The sequence below is a fragment of the Sinohyriopsis cumingii genome, chromosome 14, assembly GCF_028554795.1.
Source record: "Sinohyriopsis cumingii isolate HCF-2022 chromosome 14, ASM2855479v2, whole genome shotgun sequence".
NCBI classification, from domain to species: domain Eukaryota; kingdom Metazoa; phylum Mollusca; class Bivalvia; order Unionida; family Unionidae; genus Sinohyriopsis; species Sinohyriopsis cumingii.
The window spans coordinates 11,718,338-11,737,926 of NC_142974.1; the positions used below are offsets into that span (position 1 = coordinate 11,718,338).

Consider the following 19,589-nt stretch of genomic DNA (forward strand, 5'->3'; position numbering starts at 1 on the left):
TATCAACAAAGGACATGAATGATGAGTATAGTCCCGCTTGAAGACTGCATTTGGATTGATCCTTCGACTTCTGTTGCTCGCACTACTTGCACTCGCGCGTACACACGCATGTCATCTGGACAAGCTTGTAAGATGGTGCACAAAACATCACTCACTGTGGACAAATGAATTATTTTTTGTTGTTGCCATTTTTTAAAATTTATTCACAGACAGATGATTATATTAGATTATGACACATTATGTAAGTTTTCAACTGCTTGAAATTTTCGTATCTCTCTGGACTTGACGAAAACCACTACAGATAGACAAATTAAATAATGCGTGCAGTTTTGTATGCCTATGTAAATAACTTGTTTAGATTTTCATGCATTTATAACAATATTTCACCTTGTTTCTAAATTTTTAGACCTTTTTGACCTGCATGTTCACGGGGGGGGGGGGGGGCATACCTGCTTTGCAACATAAAACGTACCTTAATTAATTCATCTCATACTTAACCTATGTTTACTTGTCCATGGAGAACGCTAGTCCTGCGTTTACTTGTCCGTGGAGAAAGTTAGGCCTATGTTGACTTGTCCGTGGAGAACGTTAGTCCTGCGTTTACTTGTCCGTGGAGAAAGTTAGGCCTATGTTTACTTGTCAGTGGAGAATTTTAGTCCTATGTTTACTTGTCCATGGAGAAAGTTAGGCTTATGTTTACTTGTCCGTGGATACTGCAATGTAACAGAAAGAGCACATGCTTTTCAGAATGCACAGACGACTAATAGAATATAAAATATAAAGGCAATTCTTCCAATCTTATTATCTTACATTGCCAAGAACACAATTATCACCTTCCCATTTACGTTCATACCTATATTCCCCCTTGTTTTCATAATTCCTCTCTCTCTCTCTCTCTCTCTCTCTCTCTCTCTCTCAGCTCTATAGATGCTTGTATTGGTTTATTTATTGTGAAGTGTTATGGCTTAAGGTTAGAGATTTGAAAATAGCTCAGCTATTTTATATTCCAGCCATATTTGATAATGCTCCGTTAATATGGTCCTCCTTTCTCGCGGTCCCTTTTTTTTAAATCAAATTGTGCTTGCCTTATTGGAATAAGAAACTGCGCTGCATGGTCATGAGTGATATTTTGTGATATACTACGAACCTTCCCGTATCTATAACAATACGATTGCCGAATGTTCATAATCCATGCTGGCTGGTAGCAAGCTTTTTAATTAAAGAACTTCAACTCAGCTGACAATTATATATAGGAAGAGATAAGATGAAAAAAAGCCGAGATTAATAAACGGATCAAAGTCGACCTTGAGAAAAATATAACAGGCGTTCATGTAGTGAAACATTTATCTGCAACAAAGTCTGAGTGGATCCGAGATATGTCTGGAGTAATTGGAACTGATAAAACTGAAGATGAAATGTCAGAAGAAGTTTAATGGAGTCTTATGGTTTCAGGAAAACGAAGATAGGAGATATCGGATAAAACTTGTTTCTCTGTAAGTGAAGATCTTTGCAGATGAATCTTGTTTTCTCTGTAGATGTAAGATTTTTGTAATATTACAGTTAAATGTTTTACTTGTATTTTATCGTTTCTTGTACTAGCCGTGGAATTGCATATTTTCAGAATCCTAAATTTAACTGTATATGCCTATATGTGCAATTCCCCCCTCTCTCTCTCTCTCTTATATATATATATATATATATATATATATATATATATATATATATATATATATATATATGCATTATCAATGATATGCAAAGAGATGTTTCATTAAAATGAAACGAGGGACTTGCCGATTTTCTTTTTAATGAAACATTTATACAGTGATTGGTATATCAAAGATACAGCGTTCATTACTATACATTCTGTGCATAGACTTTATTTCTATCACCTGAAAATGCGCACACTTGCATTTCCAACGCAGATAAGATTGCCTGCAAACAAATGTATGTTGACGGAATGAATGAACTCTGCACACCCTTGTCTTGTGTGTCCGCTATCAAATGTAGTTCTTAACCTTTTGCGAATAATCGCAATTTCCTTTGCAAATTGATAAGTTTTTTTAGTTTTCGTTGTTGAACTACTATTTTCATTCATATTGATTAAATATAAGACACATATGATTTAAAAAATAATTATGGTTTTAATGAACAAAGTAGAACACTACAGACACAGCATGGTTAAATTGAATAAAGTAGAATACTACAGACATAGCATGGTTTAATTGAATAAAGTAGAACACTATAGACACAGCATGGTTTAAATGAATAAAGTAGAGCACTACAGACACAGCATGGTTTAACTGAATAAAGTAGAACACTACAGACAGCTTGGGCTAAATGAATAAAGTAGAGCACTACAGACACAGCAATATAGACACAGTAGAACACTACAGACGCACAATGGTTTGAATTAATAAAGTAGAACAATACAGACACAGTATGGTTTGAATGAATAAAGTAGAACACTACAGACGCAATATGGTTTAAACGAATAAAGTAGAACACTACAGACGCAGTGTGGTTTGAATTAATAAAGTAGAACACTACAGACGCAGTATGGTTTGAATGAATACAGCAGAACACTACAGACACAGCATGGTTTAAATAAATAAAGTAGAACACTACAGACATAGCACTATAGACACCGCATGGTTTGAATGAATAAAGTAAAACAGTACAGACACAGCATGGTTTGAATGAATAAAGTAGAACACTACATACTCAGCATTGTTTGAATGAATAAAGTAGAACAATATAGAGACAGTATGGTTTGAATGAATAAAGTAGAACAATATAGAGATAGCATGGTTTGAATGAATAAAGTAGACCCCTATAGAGGCAGCATGGTTTGAATGAATAAAGTAAAACACTACAGACGCAGCATGGTTTGAATGAATAAAGTAGAACACTACAGACACAGCATGGTTTGAATGAATAAAGTAGAGCAATACAGACAGAGCATGGTTTGAATAAATAAAGTATAACACTATAAACACAGCATGGTTAAAGCGAATAAAGTAGAATACTACAGACACAGCATGGTTTAAATGAATAAAGTAGAACACTACAGACACATCACTATAGAGGCAGCATGCTTTGAATGAATAAAGTAAAACACTACAGACACAGCATGGTTTGAATGAATAAAGTAGAACACTACAGACACAGCAATACAGACACAGCATGGTTTGAATGAATAAAGTAGAACACTATAGAGACAGCATGGTTTGAATGAATAAAGTAGAGCAATACAGACACTGCATGGTTTAAATGAATAAAGTAGAACACTACATACGCAGCATGGTGTAAATGAATAAAGTAGAACACTATAGACACAGTATGGTTGAAATGAATACAGTAGAACACTACATACGCAGCATGGTTAAAACGAATAAAGTAGAACACTACATACATGGCATGGTTTGAATGAATAAAGTAGAATACTATAGAGACAGAGTGGTTTGAATGAATAAAGTAGAACACTACATACGCAGCATGGTGTATACGAATAAAGTAGAACACTACAGACACAGTATGGCTTTCATATAGTGGCTAACATATTCATTCGCCTGACGATTTATAGAACAACCAATTAGCTCCATATAAATTAAATCCATATAAATTAATTTCTAATGTAAACGAAATTTTCAGATTTACAGAAGTTGATAAAAAAATTATTAATATTTATAATAATATAAAAAAACAGAACCAAAACTATCTTGTAAGCTCTACATGCCGAATAATTTACAGTAGAAAACATGTTAACACATTAACCCCTGGTGACGAATTTACGTGGCAGGAGGTAGTAGCCTACTGCCGAGCTGTGTAGAGTCAAGGTCATGCATGATACACTAAAATGGGTGGCATTATAGAAAGGTATACAGATGTAGCTCTATAATGATACCAAATAAACGGGATGTTCTGGTTGCACTACGAGATACAGAGGGAAAAGCTTCATTTTTTGACCCGATTTTTTCCAGATAAAATTAGCCCGTGGTCGGAATCCGATTTTGTGTCCGGATTTTAGACTTTTTGGTTTCAGATCTAAGGCAGACTGGTATGAACTGCAAACAGACAGATGAACCTTTGCTAAAAGTAGGGTAAGATGGGCATTTGGGATAAAGGGTGGTCTCGATACGAAAATAATTGGTCCGTTAAGCAAAACAAAATATAATTTTTTTTTTAAAATCCAACTTTTACACTTCTGCTCATGCGCGAGCCAAATAGCCAAATGTTTCTAACTCAACTAGGCATTATGTTATTGGAAAATCACCTGGAAGTTGATTTATTATGAGGTATTCGGAAATAGCTTTGAAAATGTGTTTCCTACTCGAATTTCAGTCGAAAAATACAAAAACCTATAGGGGTTAATGTGTTAATGAGTTGTCTTGCTTGAGCAATAAACATCGATAAAATCATGTAAGACTATATTTAAATTTGAGAAAAATAAGCAGCGAATGTTTTGCGAACAACGTTTTCAGATCGATGAATGACACTGTGATTGGTAAACAGATGAAAAATCTCAAAAGTTCACACTGCAGGTGCTTAGTTGTCTTTGAGCGAAAGTATATTATAATATCAATTAATTAGCAACGGTAACTAGTTGTCTTGGAGAAATGCATTAATTTTCGTACATTACGTTAATTGCCTATAGAAAGAAAGAAGCTCGAGTGTATGTAACCAAAATTACGGCATTGTTTGTATAGGATGTAAGGTTATGACATGAAGCCAATTGACAATTGAATGTCCTTTGTAAAATATGATACCAATAATTCTGAGTGCACCAGAGAGGTGAATATATGTTCTGTTCGAAAGCCAGGAATAGAAGAAGAATTAAACCGTATTTATTTTGTCGGAAACAACTTCGACGCCTAAAAATAAGTGATTGGACAACCAGTAATAGATACTGAACAACCAAGAGAGGCTACTAAAGGTGTTGTGACACATAACTAGGCAAGAGTCAACCCGAGAGTGTTCCCGTTCAAGTTGACGCATACCTTCAGGCCATGTCGATTCCGGAGAGTGGACAGCAGGTTATGTAAGACATACCGGACAAATAAAGTTAAAAACACTCGGTTTCATGATGAACTTTGTTGTAAGCATATAACTGAGCTACTAACTTTGAGCTATTTGATTTCTGTTCTTTTCTGTTTGAGGCATATTTTTTAATTTAATGGTCTTCATGCGATGGTGCTAAATTTGATCACATTGTTTTGTAGGGTAGTTAGGAAGTCACATTATTTTTTTCTTTCTTTCATTCATTAGAGGACTTATTAAATGACTTATCAACATGATTTGTAAAAGCTGGAATGTTATTATGGTGCGATGATATCATCTAGGCCTGGTCGAATTCTATTTGTCAGTAATTTTTTTAAAAATTTCCTTTAGAGAGGGGTTGCTGTTGAAATGCTTTTCTAAGTTTAGTTACAGTGGCCATAATTTAATGCATTGACTGTAGAAAATTTGAAAGATCTTCACGCCAAGGATGCTTCTTGCAATTCAATCTAATTGTGTTTAGTGATTGTTTGTTTTATTAATTGAAGTAAAGGTGACAACAAGCGTTGGCAGATCGGCATCTTTTGCAAAATCTGAAATCCCTTATATAAGGATAGCCAGATCAAAATTGACCCAGTGACTTTTGTGAAGTTTAAACTAACAATTCTTGACGGATGCAAAAAGCAAGATGCGTGTCGCAATGCATACCATAAGCTGGCTTGGCCCTACGGTCAGGAGAAATAAAACAAAGAAACAACATCTGGCTGAGTGTTAGATTTTTATAAATTATTACACAACATTATTACACAATATAGAATCTCTGAATTGAAAACACAACAAATTTGGAACAGGAAATCAAGGATTATTAACAAAATTTAGACATCCCAGAATCAGATTAAATCGTGTTAGTTTCTAATATACCCCTGAAGCACAACCTTTTCTGCGTACGATTTCTATCAGTACATTTATTTGCCTCAAAGTGCTCCACCGGTCAAATACTTCGTCTGAAACTGTTGGCCCTTTAGGTGACTTGGCTTTAGTCATGTGACGTCGCTGATCTAGATGGTCATATTTTTGTAAATATTTGCCAGAAAACAAATGTTACACTGATAATTGATAATTGGTATGTATTACACACACACACACACACACACACACATATATATATATATATATATATATATATATATATATATATATATATATATATATATATATATATATATAAAATCTTCGTTTTTATTGACACTGGATAATACCGGATACTGATATATAACCCAAAATACTGACGCTTCTGGAGCACTTTTCTTTATAATAATAAGGAGACGTCTACATGCTTTCACAAGTCTGTGAATATCATTCACTTTTTAAGTACTTGGTGCTCTTTCAATGCATTGTATACGTATTTCATCATTTTACGTATAAAGAGAAATAAATATTGTGATACAATATGTGATGACAAAAGTGAATAGCTCCATACAGTTCGTAGGCTAATAGTAGTTCTACTCAATTTAAATGTAATTGTTCCCGTGTTTGAATCAACTTCACTGCATATAATCAATATTGGAAGCATGTGCAAACTATCGACCTTGTGTTCTGAGAGACAGTCGATGTCATTGTGTACGTCCAGAAATTATCATAGTCAATTTTCTGTAGCTTGTTTGAAGACCAAAGATGGATTTGCGAATTTACATCGCAGCAAAAACTCAAATTGTTGGTGGAAGTGAAAGAAAGAAAACCTATTTCCAAAGTAGCAAATTAAAGCTTATCTATCTCAAGACACGATTTTTAAATTTCTTCATTTACAGTGAGAAACATGCTCAGATTGCACATGAACATTAGAGAGTATTCAATTTAAAAGAAGGCCGAAAAGTTTCCAGCTATTTCGTTTAGTCTTTTATTCAAAATACACTAGTGCACTACAGGCTGCTGTATAGAGACCTACACCGTTTCAAAATGGCAAAATTAACGGTTTATGACGAGGTTTGGATGAGAAACAAACCTGCCGCCTAGCGACCCTCCCTTTCCTTTATGTTATAACCTTTTTCAAATCAAAGAGCGAGAATTAACTCAAAACTTTGAGACCAAATATTAGGAAAAGTATCGAGAGAGAACGGCATATTTTCGGTATTAGCTTTTTTACTCGGTGCCTGAATTAAAATAACCCTGCACAATTTTAATGACTTTGTTTGGATAGTAGGAATTATGATTTGCAATGAATCCCAGTCTTTAAAGGTTAAAACAATTATAGACCTAGTCCAATTTGGTCAAAACGTCTAATCACGAGTACGTACTTCCTGGTATAACTTGCTCAAAACATCTGATTTCGGGTATATTCTCGCTAGTCCAGCTTGCTGAACGTATCTGATCATGAGCTACACGCTGGTCCATCTTGAGTAAAGCACCTCATTTTGACAACTTACTCAAATCTTCAAATACCGTGCGTTAAACCTATGTACTACACGGTTTAGTGAATCGTGGAATTAAGAAACTTTACGGAAATCTGATTTTATACGTCGCTCATGAAGATGCAAGGATTTTAGACGAGTATTTGCTGACGTAGTTACGTTTCATGTAAGTGGTACACGGACACATCTTCTTTAATGTTATCAAATTTTCTTATTCAAATTAAGACTTTTATTGTAGTTGCATGTTTGCTAACAATTAATTTTGCACTGATCATTTAGCTGGAATCATGAATAAATACAGTCTAGAAGATTGAATTTTCTTAAGCTGAGGAAACTTTGATGATTGAGTCACATTAAAGGAATCCCTCGACTCCTTTTTTCTTTCCCCAAGAAAAAATTATATTTACAGTTGCAACAATTTCTACCTTTTGAGAAAAATCTTCATATTTTCAGAAGTATCATAAGCAAAATGATTTTAAATCAACGGAATTTTATTGGTAAGAATAAATAAATAAATATAAGCCATTAGGTAACAGATGAAACAACATCCCGCCTCTCCCAAAAGAGGCATGCATATGTCACACACCATTGCACGACCACTGCACCATTTTAATGCCATTAGGTACGCTTAAATAACAGATGGAACAACAACCCGCCTCTCCCAAAGAGGCATGCATATGTCACACGCCATTGCACGACCACTGCACCATTGTAAATCTCATATTCTTTCTTACCAATAAGGCAAGAATTAGTCAAATTAAGGTCATTACGTGTTACCCAGAACATATTTTTTTTTCATTTACAAACTTCAACGGGCAGAACACTTTGAAAATGAGAAAACTTTGTGGACATAATATGAAAAATCCATAAAACAACCACAGAAACTCCTAACGGTTAATATAAAAAATGACCAAAAAAGAAAATGTTATTCATTGAAACTGTTTCTTGAGAATATTTTCAATTCTTGTCTTAAATCCTCCACCATTCATAACCACAATAGCTCATCTGCAAACGTGTTGTCAAAGAGTAACAAACTAACCAGAGGCTCGAGCAGGTCTGGAATCGCTGACCTAGTCGATATATTTTACAACTGAGCGGCATCATTTGTCAAAAGATACAATATCTTAATGGCAGCCATATTTGACAGCAGGCGTGTATTATTGATCCAAATTTGTATAAAAAATGTTTTTATCAAGAAGCAGTCTGGTCTTGTGGTTTTTAGGTAATGGACGCCATATCTGAAGGCATTTATGTATTGTTATTGTGTTGTTTTTAAAACTGTACTGCAAGTTTAATTGCAGGAATGTTCTTTGTTAAATCGATTCAAATTTTGTCAGAAGCTTTGAAAAAATAAGTTTTACGTATGCTCCAGTATATCAGGGGCTGTTAAACAAATGTGAAAGTGTGAAAGATAATCATGCATGTAATTCTTACATGATTGGGGGTGGGGTGGGGGTAGCATGTTTGAACTTTGCGTTCTCATGACATAAGCTGTACTCAAAAATGGGAAAATGTTAATGTTAATGTTTCGGGAAAATGAACTGCTATACAAGTATTGTTTTTGTGTAGCTTCTGCTGAAGCAGAGACAGAGACCTACTTTTTATGTTAACAGACACTATTATTCTTCAGTAAGGATCAGGATCACTGTTTGCAAACGTTTGTCCGAGCGCTTGGGTATGATTTTTACCCTCTGGTTAGATCGTAGAGCTTATAGTATTCCCTCATGCTCCGACAAACGTTTGTACACGGTCATACCTGTATGATCCAAATATTTTCATTCAGAATTTGTTTCATTATTTTCCTTTCTAAAAGAAAAAAACTGTTTTAAGGGTTTTCTATTTTCGTACTGATGCTCATTTTTGATAGCAGTTAGATAATTTAAAAAGAAAGGAAAGCGAAAATATGATTAAACGGGCTTTATACCAGGCTGGTCGCGAATGAAATCAGGTCAAATTCTGTAGTTTTTGTTTTGTGTTTGGCTGCTTTTTTGCCTTTTTGTGTGAAAGTAAATGTTAATGAAACGAGGTTCATTATGTCGTTCATATTTGATTATAGGTGTGTAGATGAAATCGTTTTCAGCATCATCGATCATGTCTACTAGCATGTCGTCGATATTTGTACATTCCTACTATTCATTTTAATAGAACGATACCAGCTATTAAATTAAGTCAACTTCTTGGGACTATTTGTGTTAAGCGTTTTAAAAGGGTTTTTTGTTCTAGTTTTGGTAACGGCAGCCATATTTAAAGGCAAGTATGCATGATTTGAAAGGCCTTGACGCAAGGATGACCTCTATCAAATTGGTTAAATTTAGTACGCTCGTTTTACGAAGTTGTCTTAATTTTGTTTTTTAGCAAGATATATCAAATCTGACAGTGGATGGTCGTCGTCTGCATTAAATTGAAAAGCTTGGTTTGTCAGATTTCTTGCTCTTAAATTAGGTCGATTTCTGAAAATATATTTAAAACAAAATACAGACATATTTGAAGAAGGATCCAGTCATATGTACTGAAGCCTTCGTGACAGCCCCCCACCCCCTTCCCTTAAGATCACATTAATTTATTGACCAGTGTTATTAGAAGTTGAAAATACCAATCACTGGAGCATGGATGAACCACGACGGAGTCAGGACAGCTACGAACAAAGTGAATGCCTTATCACATCATCACAAATCCTCTGAGAAAATCAACTTCAGTGCTGCTCGGATTATAACTGCTAGAATAACGTCCAAAATGTAAGAGGCAGGAGAAACATCGAAACAAAGGGCGAGAAATGTACTGCCGGAAATTAGTAACACGAGCTCCAACCATTGATCTTCCGAAACCGACTCAATTGCCTTAAGAGAAGACAATCCAGTATTATTGGAAGGATCTCTTTTTACAACGGGTGCAAACGTTTCTTGCCAAGGCTCTGTCGAATGTGTCATTAATGAATCTGGTGTATCGTTACTGTGTGGATGACTGGTTGTTGATCTACAGGAAACTAAGCTGGTCTGCAAGTCGTCTGTACTAGATGGTTCAGTCTGTTTTTGCAACTGGGAATGGTTCATCGAACCTAAGTTCCTGTTTATATCTTCAGACTCAAGATTTTGCGATACGTGTTTGAAATTATTTACACTGTCCTCCCCTGATGTATGAGTCAGAACCGTTAAGTCTGGCAACTTGTCCATTTTCGTCAATTCGGCCGGTATGTTTCCGTTACAAATGTCTTCAACAACTTTGTTATTTCTTGCTCTTTCTGCCACGCTAATTCTTTCATTATTCAATTGGTTTTGTTCATTTGTTTTACGTAATGATTCTTGAGGAACTGACTCCTTGGATTGTTGTTGTGGACAAGTTTCTTTTGTATTTTGATCGTGTGCACATGAACTGACGAAAAGAAGTGTTTTATGCGCTTGATCGCCTGGCTGGTTATGGCCGATTGACCCATTTTTATACCTGTAACACTCAAATTCCGGTTCGAAAACGTCTTCGTCCTCTGTTTCAAGATCTTCTTCTCCTGAAATAAATGTACACAAAAAGAAACATGGTTAATATATCTATCTTTATGAAAAGTAAAGAGAAACAATTAAGGAAACTGATTTACAGTGCGTGATTATAAGTGTTTTTCGTCTGTTACAATCAATTATAACTTTAATTTGGCATCATATTGAAATACAAATGATACTATTATTGGGTAATCAAAGATTCTTAAGTAGAAATTTAAAGGAACCCAGATCTATATATTTCAGCACGACGCTTGTAGATTTGTTCAATTCATGTAAAGTGCAAAGAACGTTCTTCGAAGGTACAAGATGTTTATTCTGTTCTCAAACATAAAAAATACTTTTGCATTTAGAAGGTGTTGCAGATTATTTGTCTTTCTAAATTGTTTACAAACAAATTAAACCAACTTTGACACGTTTCCATACAAAAGCCTGGCGATTTCGAAAATAGTTTCTACATTGTATCCATGATCCTTTGTTCATAGAAAATTAAATCACTGGCTTAAATCAATAACCTTATTAAAGTCTTTTCCTCAGAGGATCGTTAATGTAAGCCACTTCATCCATCATGCAAGCATCATAATTGCTTTACTGAATAATACCAAAGTTTAAGCAACACATTCCTTGCGGGGGGGGGGGGGAGAGGTGAGAAGCAGTTGGCTTGTAAAAAGTCGTCAGATGCAACTATGATAAAATCGCGGCACTAAACTTTACATTTTGCAGTGATCAATATTAGAGCCTAAGCATGTTAAACGAAACATGTCGCCCAAAATGTTATCGTTATCTTAAACCTGTCAAAGCATGTTGAACGAGTACTGACCATCCAAACAAGTAGCCCAAAATGGTATCGCTATCTTATACCCGTCAAAGCATGTTACACGACGATTGACCATCCAAACAAGTAGCTCAAAAATGTTATCGTAATCTTATACCTGACTGAGAATGTTAAAGGACGACTGATCATCCAACCAAGTAGCCCAAAATGTAAACGTCATCTTATACCTGATTGAGAATGTTAAACGACGATTGATCATCCAAATAAGTAGCTCAAAATGCTATCGTCATCTTATAACTGATTGAGAATGTTAAACGACGATTGACCATCCAAACAAGTAGCCCAAAATGTTATCGTCATCTTATACCTGATTGAGAATGTTAAACGACGATTGACCATCCAAGTAAGTAGCCCAAAATGTAATCGTCATCTTATACCTGATTGAGAATGTTAAACGATGATTGATCATCCAAACAAGTAACCCAAAATGCTATCGTCATCTTATACCTGATTGAGAATGTTAAACGACGATTGACCATCCAAACAAGTAGCCCAAAATGTAATCGTCATCTTATACCTGATTGAGAATGTTAAACGACGATTGACCATCCAAACAAGTAGCCCAAAATGTTATCGTTATCTTATAATTGAAAAAGCATGTTAAACGAGGATTAATCATCCAGACTGGTAGCCCAAAATGGTTTCATTATGTTATACCTGAAAGAGCAGTGAACAAATTTACCTTTCCAAGGTATAAATTTCTTGACAGATTTGGAGGAACAACGTCAGCATGACATGTAGTGAAGGTTTGACAAGTCCTTGATAAGTTATGTCAAATCTCGTTTTGTTTGACAAGTCCTTGATAAGTTATGTCAAATCTCGTTTTGTTTGACAAGTCCTTGATAAGTTATGTCAAATCTCGTTTATTTGATAAGATTTAGCTTTTCGATAGAAATAATATTGATGAACATGAAAATAAATATTCACATAACATACCTATCTTAAATAATGAGTGACATAACATACCTATCTTAAATAACGAGTGACATAACATACTTATCTTAAATAACGAGTGACATAACATACCTATCTTAAATAATGAGTGACATAACATACCTATCTTAAATAATAAGTGACATAACATACCTATCTTAAATAATAATGTAGTAAATTTAGAGTATCTGCACTTGGTTGTAGTGCCCCGTTTTAAGCAATTCTTAGATTTGTGTGATTACTTGTTTGATTATTGGAATTCGACGCCATGGAAATATTCCTGGCCCAACTAATGAGCTAATTAATAGGAGCAAACGTCACGGTGTGAAGTGTTAGTGTGTTTCCATGATGTCCTGGTTCACTAGTAGTGAATTCCAACCAAAACCGAATGAATGTCCCTTTCGTAAAATAGTACATTAAAATCTAGTGGTATACATTGGTAGCGTGACTGCAAGGACAGTACTTAAGGTATTAAACCGGTAAATTACACAAAGCAATAAATAAACAGGGGCTTGGCAGACACCGTTTATGTCGCCATGTGGGCGAATATGGTGCAGTTATATCGGCGAAATGTGCCTGGAAAGCATACATTGACTGGCTTAAGGTGACGGAGCTAAAATAGTTCCCATTGTTATCGAGTACTCATATATGTTCTAAGGCGTGAACGGTTGGTGGTACGGAAACGTAATGTAGCCAAAACACGCAGATGTACGGTTGATAGATAGTTGGCAGTTTGGTTTATCTGTGGTCTTGCATTAATTAGAGGAAAATTTAGGTATTGAATGGACACGTCGGGCTTTCTGATTTACAACTGAGGTTGTATGGACGTCTTTGGAAAGTCGGGGTAAACTTATGACTTCTAGCGAGAATCGCGCCAGGGTTTGACAACCGCTCGGTCAAGTAAATACCCGTGTGCGTGTAACAATAAAAATAATAACAATAATGAGGAATTTGTATAGCGCCTAATCTTTAGAAGCTCTAAGAGCTTTACAACATTAGACAACACTTATAAGATAAAAAACATATAATGATATGATTACAAAAAAAAACACCATGAAATTAGAAAACATAAAAAACATGCTGAGAATATTTAGGGTAGGAAACATTATTACGTCTTTTATGTTTGTTCTTGCAGTCGAAATAAGTGAGCTTTGAGAGCCCTCTTGAATGTGATCACTGTGTCTCTGTGTCTAAGTTCAGTGGGCAATTCATTCAACGTTGCTGGGCCCTGGTATGCAAAAGAAGGTTGTCCATATGATTTTGTTTTCATTGTAGGAATTATGAGTATACAATTGTCAGAAGAGGGGCGTAAGCATCTTGCTGGTGTGTACACATGGGTGAGGTCGGATAGGTATGTTGGACTAGAGTCCGACAGTGAAACATAGCACAGAGAACAAATTTTGTGTTTGATTCTTGATCGAATGGATAGCCAGTGTAGGGTACAGAGCAGCGGGGAGGTGAACTCTGATCGTGGTACTCTAAGTATGATCCAAGCAGCTGTGTTTTGAACTTTTTGAAGTTTCTGGAGCAGATATTGAGATGAACCAGACAGAACTGAGTTACAATAGTCCAGTCTTGAAAGTACTAATGTACACTGCAGCTGAGTGCTTAGATCCAGTATTGCCTTCATTCTATACACTCAGTCGCTCTCAAGTGTCATAGATCATCATCCAGTGTCTCACCAATTGTACGCTGATGACACCCAAATATACAAATCTAGCCACCCAACTGAAGTTGATGCTACCATCCAAGGTGTAGAGAGGTGCATTTTTGAAGTGAAATCATGGATGACTTGTAACAAGCTGCAGATGAATGATGATAAAACTGAGGCCATTCTGATCACAACACAAAGACTTTCTCATTCACATTATTTACCTCAAACAATAAATATCAGCAACACCAACATTAAATTTACACAATCAGTACGAAACCTAGGTGTTACTCTGGACAGTACTCTCACATTGCACCAACATGTTATGAATATATGCAAGGCTGCATATCTTGAGCTGAGACGCATCAGCTCAATTCGCAAATATCTTTCAGTTGATGCCACTAAAACACTTGTGTTTTCATTAGTACTTTCAAGACTGGACTATTGTAACTCAGTTATGTCTGGTTCATCTCAATATCTGCTCCAGAAACTTCAAAAAGTTCAAAACACAGCTGCTCGGATCATACTTAGAGTACCACGATCAGAGCACACCTCCCCGCTGCTTTGTACCCTACACTGGCTATCCATTCGATCAAGAATCAAACACAAAATTTGTTCTCTGTGCTATGTTTCACTGTCGGACTCTAGTCTAACATACCTATCCGACCTCACCCATGTGTACACACCAGCAAGATAATTACGCTCCTCTTCTGATAATCGTATACTCATTATTCCCACTATGAAAACAAAGTTATATGGACAGCGTTCTTTTGCATACCAGGGCCAAGCGACGTGGAATGAATTGCCCACTGAACTTAGACACAGAGACACAGTGATCACATACAAGAGTACTCTCAAAACTCACTTATTTCGACTGCAAGAACAAACTTAAAGACCTAATAATGTTTCCTACCTTAAATATTCTCAGCATGTTTTTTATGTTTTCTAATTTCATGGTGTTTGTTTTTGTAATCATATCATTATATGTTTTTTAGCTTATAGGTGTTGTCTAAGGTTGTAAAGCGCTTAGAGCTTCTAAAGATTAGGCGCTATACAAAGTCCTCATTATGATGCTGCTGCTGCTGATGATGATGATGACGACGACGACGACGACGATGATGATGATGATGATGAATTAACACTAAATTTGTTGTGTAACAACAGATGTCGAATTGTGAAAGGTTTCAATAACTGGGGGGGGGGGTAAATAGCTGAAATGTGATAATTTAAGCACTTCTATTGCTAACAAAGATAAAATGCCAGTTTAAAATGCTATCATTTTCATTAATAATAATAATAATAATAATAATAATAATAATAAAACCGTGTGAGATTTTGATACCTGTACCCTGTTCCTAATTTGAAAAGATAAAAACTTAGTCATCGAACAATATTTCGAAAACATGCAATGCTGCTGAAAAAGCAAGTTAATATCGATATAACAGAAATGCAAGTAAAACTGAGCAATATTTTGCTGGACGTCGAAGGATTTCACTAAACAAAATAAAGAGCGAGGATTTATATACATTTGTAAATAATAAAGCGCAATTAAATATATGACATATTTACAATAGTACTCTGTCATAAGCAACTGTTTAAGTCTAAGTTGCGTGTATATCCACCTCTTAAATAACATTAAATGCCTGAAGTTCATATTCAATTCAAATTTCTATCCAATCAGACTCATTTCTTTAGTGAATTCCTTTTAGTCGACCATCATTTGACTTTCCAGCAAACTATAGTACAAGTCACATGGATCATGTATGGGTAATTACTCATGTTAAATATAAATTGTTCTTTTAAAACTGAACACTAATTTTACTTAACCCGATTCTATTCAGTCCTTGCCTTGATTATTGAATCCTCTGCACCTTAGTTGTCACCAAGAAACTTCCAGACTAAAATTATCTATCGATATGGATTTTTACAATGGTGGCCAAATACTAAAATTGGGTCAAAATAAGAGCGCGTCGAGTGGAATCGTCACAATCTAGGGTAGTACGAAATTTGTTTATCAAAATGCGTAGCTTTTATTGTGACATCACAGAGCGCGACATTCAATCCGGATTGATCTAGGGATCACACCTTAAGGTTCATTTCGTCCAAAAATGTCTGCGTACATTTATATTGATAATGCCATGAGCAACTCTGGGGGGGGGGGGCGTTCAAATGATGACCTTCCAAAGGAATATGGATGTATAAGAATCCAAATGAAGTGAATACTTGCCACTTAAAGGTATATAGAATCAAATTCTAAAAAATGTCACCCATTACTGAAATAGTAGGTGTTTAATGCTTAAATGACCCGTGTGACTTGTACTATAGTCACATTCAAACAGACTCTTGAGTGGCTATGTGAGATCTCCTCCCACTCTACCCCATCGCCGATAAGTATGTCCCTCTGTCATCTGGCTTTTTACTATCCAGTTTTGGATATTATCCTTATGCCGATAAGCCTGGAGGACAAGTCTGTATGTTTAGAGTAACAAAATAGTTCCAAACACTTGGCCAAATTGCTTTGTTTGTTTTCATGACTTATATATATATATATATATATATATATATATATATATATATATATATATATATATATATATATATATATATATATATATATATATATCATAATTGTTATTCAAAGTAAGTAAAATTCTTCATAAAAAGTACAAAACCCGTAATTTCTAATGCTTATTGGAGCACTTCCGTTGTCAAATATTCAGTGTCGGAGGTGCATGTTGTCAGTTTCTTTAATTTCGGGGGTAAGAAAATCATGCCTGTAGTAAGTAATCCCATTATGCTTAAATAAAAGTGGTCCGTTTTGGACAACACCGGAGCAAATGAAGTTTGATCTCCGCTACGAGGGTCTTGTAAAATACTTCGATGATTGGCGATAGAAGGCGCCTTGGTCGAATTTGTATAACTTAAACCACAAATATATTCATCTCTATCTCAGAATATACATACTTTCTGTAATTATTCAAACCAAAATTATGTTGTAAGTTTGACAGGATATAATTAACTATCACCTTGTAAACATATGCCGATACAGGATTTATGTCAAAACCAACCATTCGCTGACTAATGCGTCACTTTCAGTGGATGTGAGATGGTATTGCTCTTGAAATGAGCCAATGAAACTATACGTATTTACTTGAAACATGATGTCATCTCAACATCCTAAAGACGGTTTGTGTCACCGCAGTTCCTCAGCCAATCAGATCGCTTTTCCAAATTTCGTAAAAGCCTCGTTCTCAAGTTGCAAAGACAAGCCAGTTATTTTTAAGTCCCTCACTTGAAGAAGATCTCAATGAGCCAGACGATAGGTCTATTTGAACGAGACCACTCATCCAACTCAAGTTATGCAAAGAGCGTTATTTTCTTTAAAACGTTATGCATGAGCAGTATTCACAAAAATGTAGTATTATAATTGTCAAAATGGCCGTTCAAGGCAGGCTTTTATTAAACTTGTAATACAAACCAGACAGATCTGCAAATCAGGAGGGTATATGCTATTTTGAGTCTGAAGGATAGAAATTACACAAAAGTAAATGATGATTAAGTAGATATACAATAACATAATTGTATTATGGGATGTAAAGTGACCAACAAAGCAAATGAGTAGCAATAAGGAAATTATACCTATAAATATTGATGAGCGGAATAAAAGTTGAAATTAATCAACAAAAATATGCGTGAATGTTAAATTAGTGAGATCATCATTATACATTTTGTTTTAACTTGTTGTTTGTTTGTTTTTGGTGTTGTTGTTTTTCTCTTCCTTTTTTTCTCTTTTTTTTCTTGGTTTTCTTTTTCTTCTTCTTTTTCTTTTCTTAAGGAATGCACACATTAAAGCTTGGAGTCAACGTAAGATTCGGGAAACAAATACAAAAGTTAAAACGTCAGTGTCAGGTTGCTGTTTCTTAATGGTCATTGAAAACTTGTTTTAAAGCTCTGTATTCCTAATGTATATCCATATTGCTGTATGGTTTCATTTGTACCCGAATCCCTCTGACAAATAAAGCGAGAAGCGTATGCACAATGACAAAATTAAAATGTCTGAGCAAAGAAGGAAACTCGTACAATTAATCTAACTCCTGCTTTCTACAATGCCTCCAAACAATATTTTCGCAGAGAAACTACGCAAACGGTAATTAGATCAAATAGCCACACGAATGGGCATCTAAAGGAGAATTTAGAGGAAACTATTATTTACCCTGTATATATATGTATATGCGAGTTGTACATGGGTAACCAGGTTTAAGAAGAACATTCTTTATGTGTATATAGATTAAAATAAAGCATATATACACATTGCAAACCTACTTCTGGCAAGCCATTTATATATAGGTTTTTTTTATTGAGTTTTTATAAAGAGTTTAAAAACTGGACCTGTACATAATTTATGGAACAGTAACCGAACCATGGTTTCAGTATTATAAGTGATTTACCTCTTCTGGGACCTGCCTCCACAAAGGCCCATTCACCGAGAAAAGCCGGAAGATTTTTCGGCGGGCGGATGCATATGCTATCGTATAGATGAGTCAAAGGAGATTCGGGTTGAAGATCACTTTCAAACGCTTCCTTCTCTTCTTCTTCTACCTTCTCCATTATAGGCGGGAAAAATGGTGGAAAGGACACATTACGGGAAATTTGGGATTTCTTTGGACTCGTTGATTTTGCTGAATACGATATAAAAATATCATGGAATTAAAATAATATTATCTAACAAGCTAAGACTGAAGGTTTTAATTCTAAGATCATTAAAAACGACTCTAAATGAATTATGAGATCTTATAATTAATGAAAGTCTACGAACGCATTTGTATCTAAAGTAAATCTGTTTTTCATTGAATTTCCAATTTCTTTTCTTTTTCCTATTCATCATTTTTAAACTTTAATCACAGTTTGTCATCACACTCGTATGCGGAAACTAACTAACAAGTATCAATCAACTTCAACACACTGGTATGTTGAAACCAATTAGCAAGTATTAATCAACTTCATCACACTCGTATGCGGAAACCAACCAGCAAGTATTAATCAACTTCTCTATTCTTGACTTGTAGAAGCATACAATTGATATGAAGTTTTCTGTTCTCAAACAGAAGGCAATAATGAATTATGACTTACAGAATCAAGAACTATGACTTACAGAATCATGGATTATGACTTACAGAATCATGAATTATGACTTACAGAACCACGAAATTTACTCTCTTGTATTCATAATATTTTCAGATGTTGCTTTCGCTAATTAGAAATAAAAGTTATACCTTATA

At 35.1% G+C, this 19,589-nt stretch overlaps 1 protein-coding gene across 4 annotated transcripts in view; it reads right to left on the minus strand.

The window, feature by feature from the left end:
* Nucleotides 1-5,763: 5,763 nt before the first annotated feature.
* Nucleotides 5,764-19,589, minus strand: part of LOC149783252 (contactin-5-like) — a 95,769-nt gene continuing 81,943 nt past the window's right edge. For 2 of the 4 annotated variants that reach the window (XM_089931468.1, XM_089931470.1), the window contains exons 3-4: nucleotides 18,759-18,989; nucleotides 5,764-10,905 (exon numbers count right to left, since the gene is read on the minus strand). In XM_089931468.1, the coding sequence (XP_089787594.1) occupies nucleotides 10,073-10,905; nucleotides 18,759-18,989 (1,064 nt within the window). In that variant the 3' untranslated portion in view covers nucleotides 5,764-10,072. Of the gene's footprint in view, nucleotides 10,906-17,788; nucleotides 17,831-18,758; nucleotides 18,990-19,589 lie in introns of all 4 variants that reach the window. The other 2 variants (XM_089931471.1, XM_089931469.1) reach the window with 2 other exon arrangements.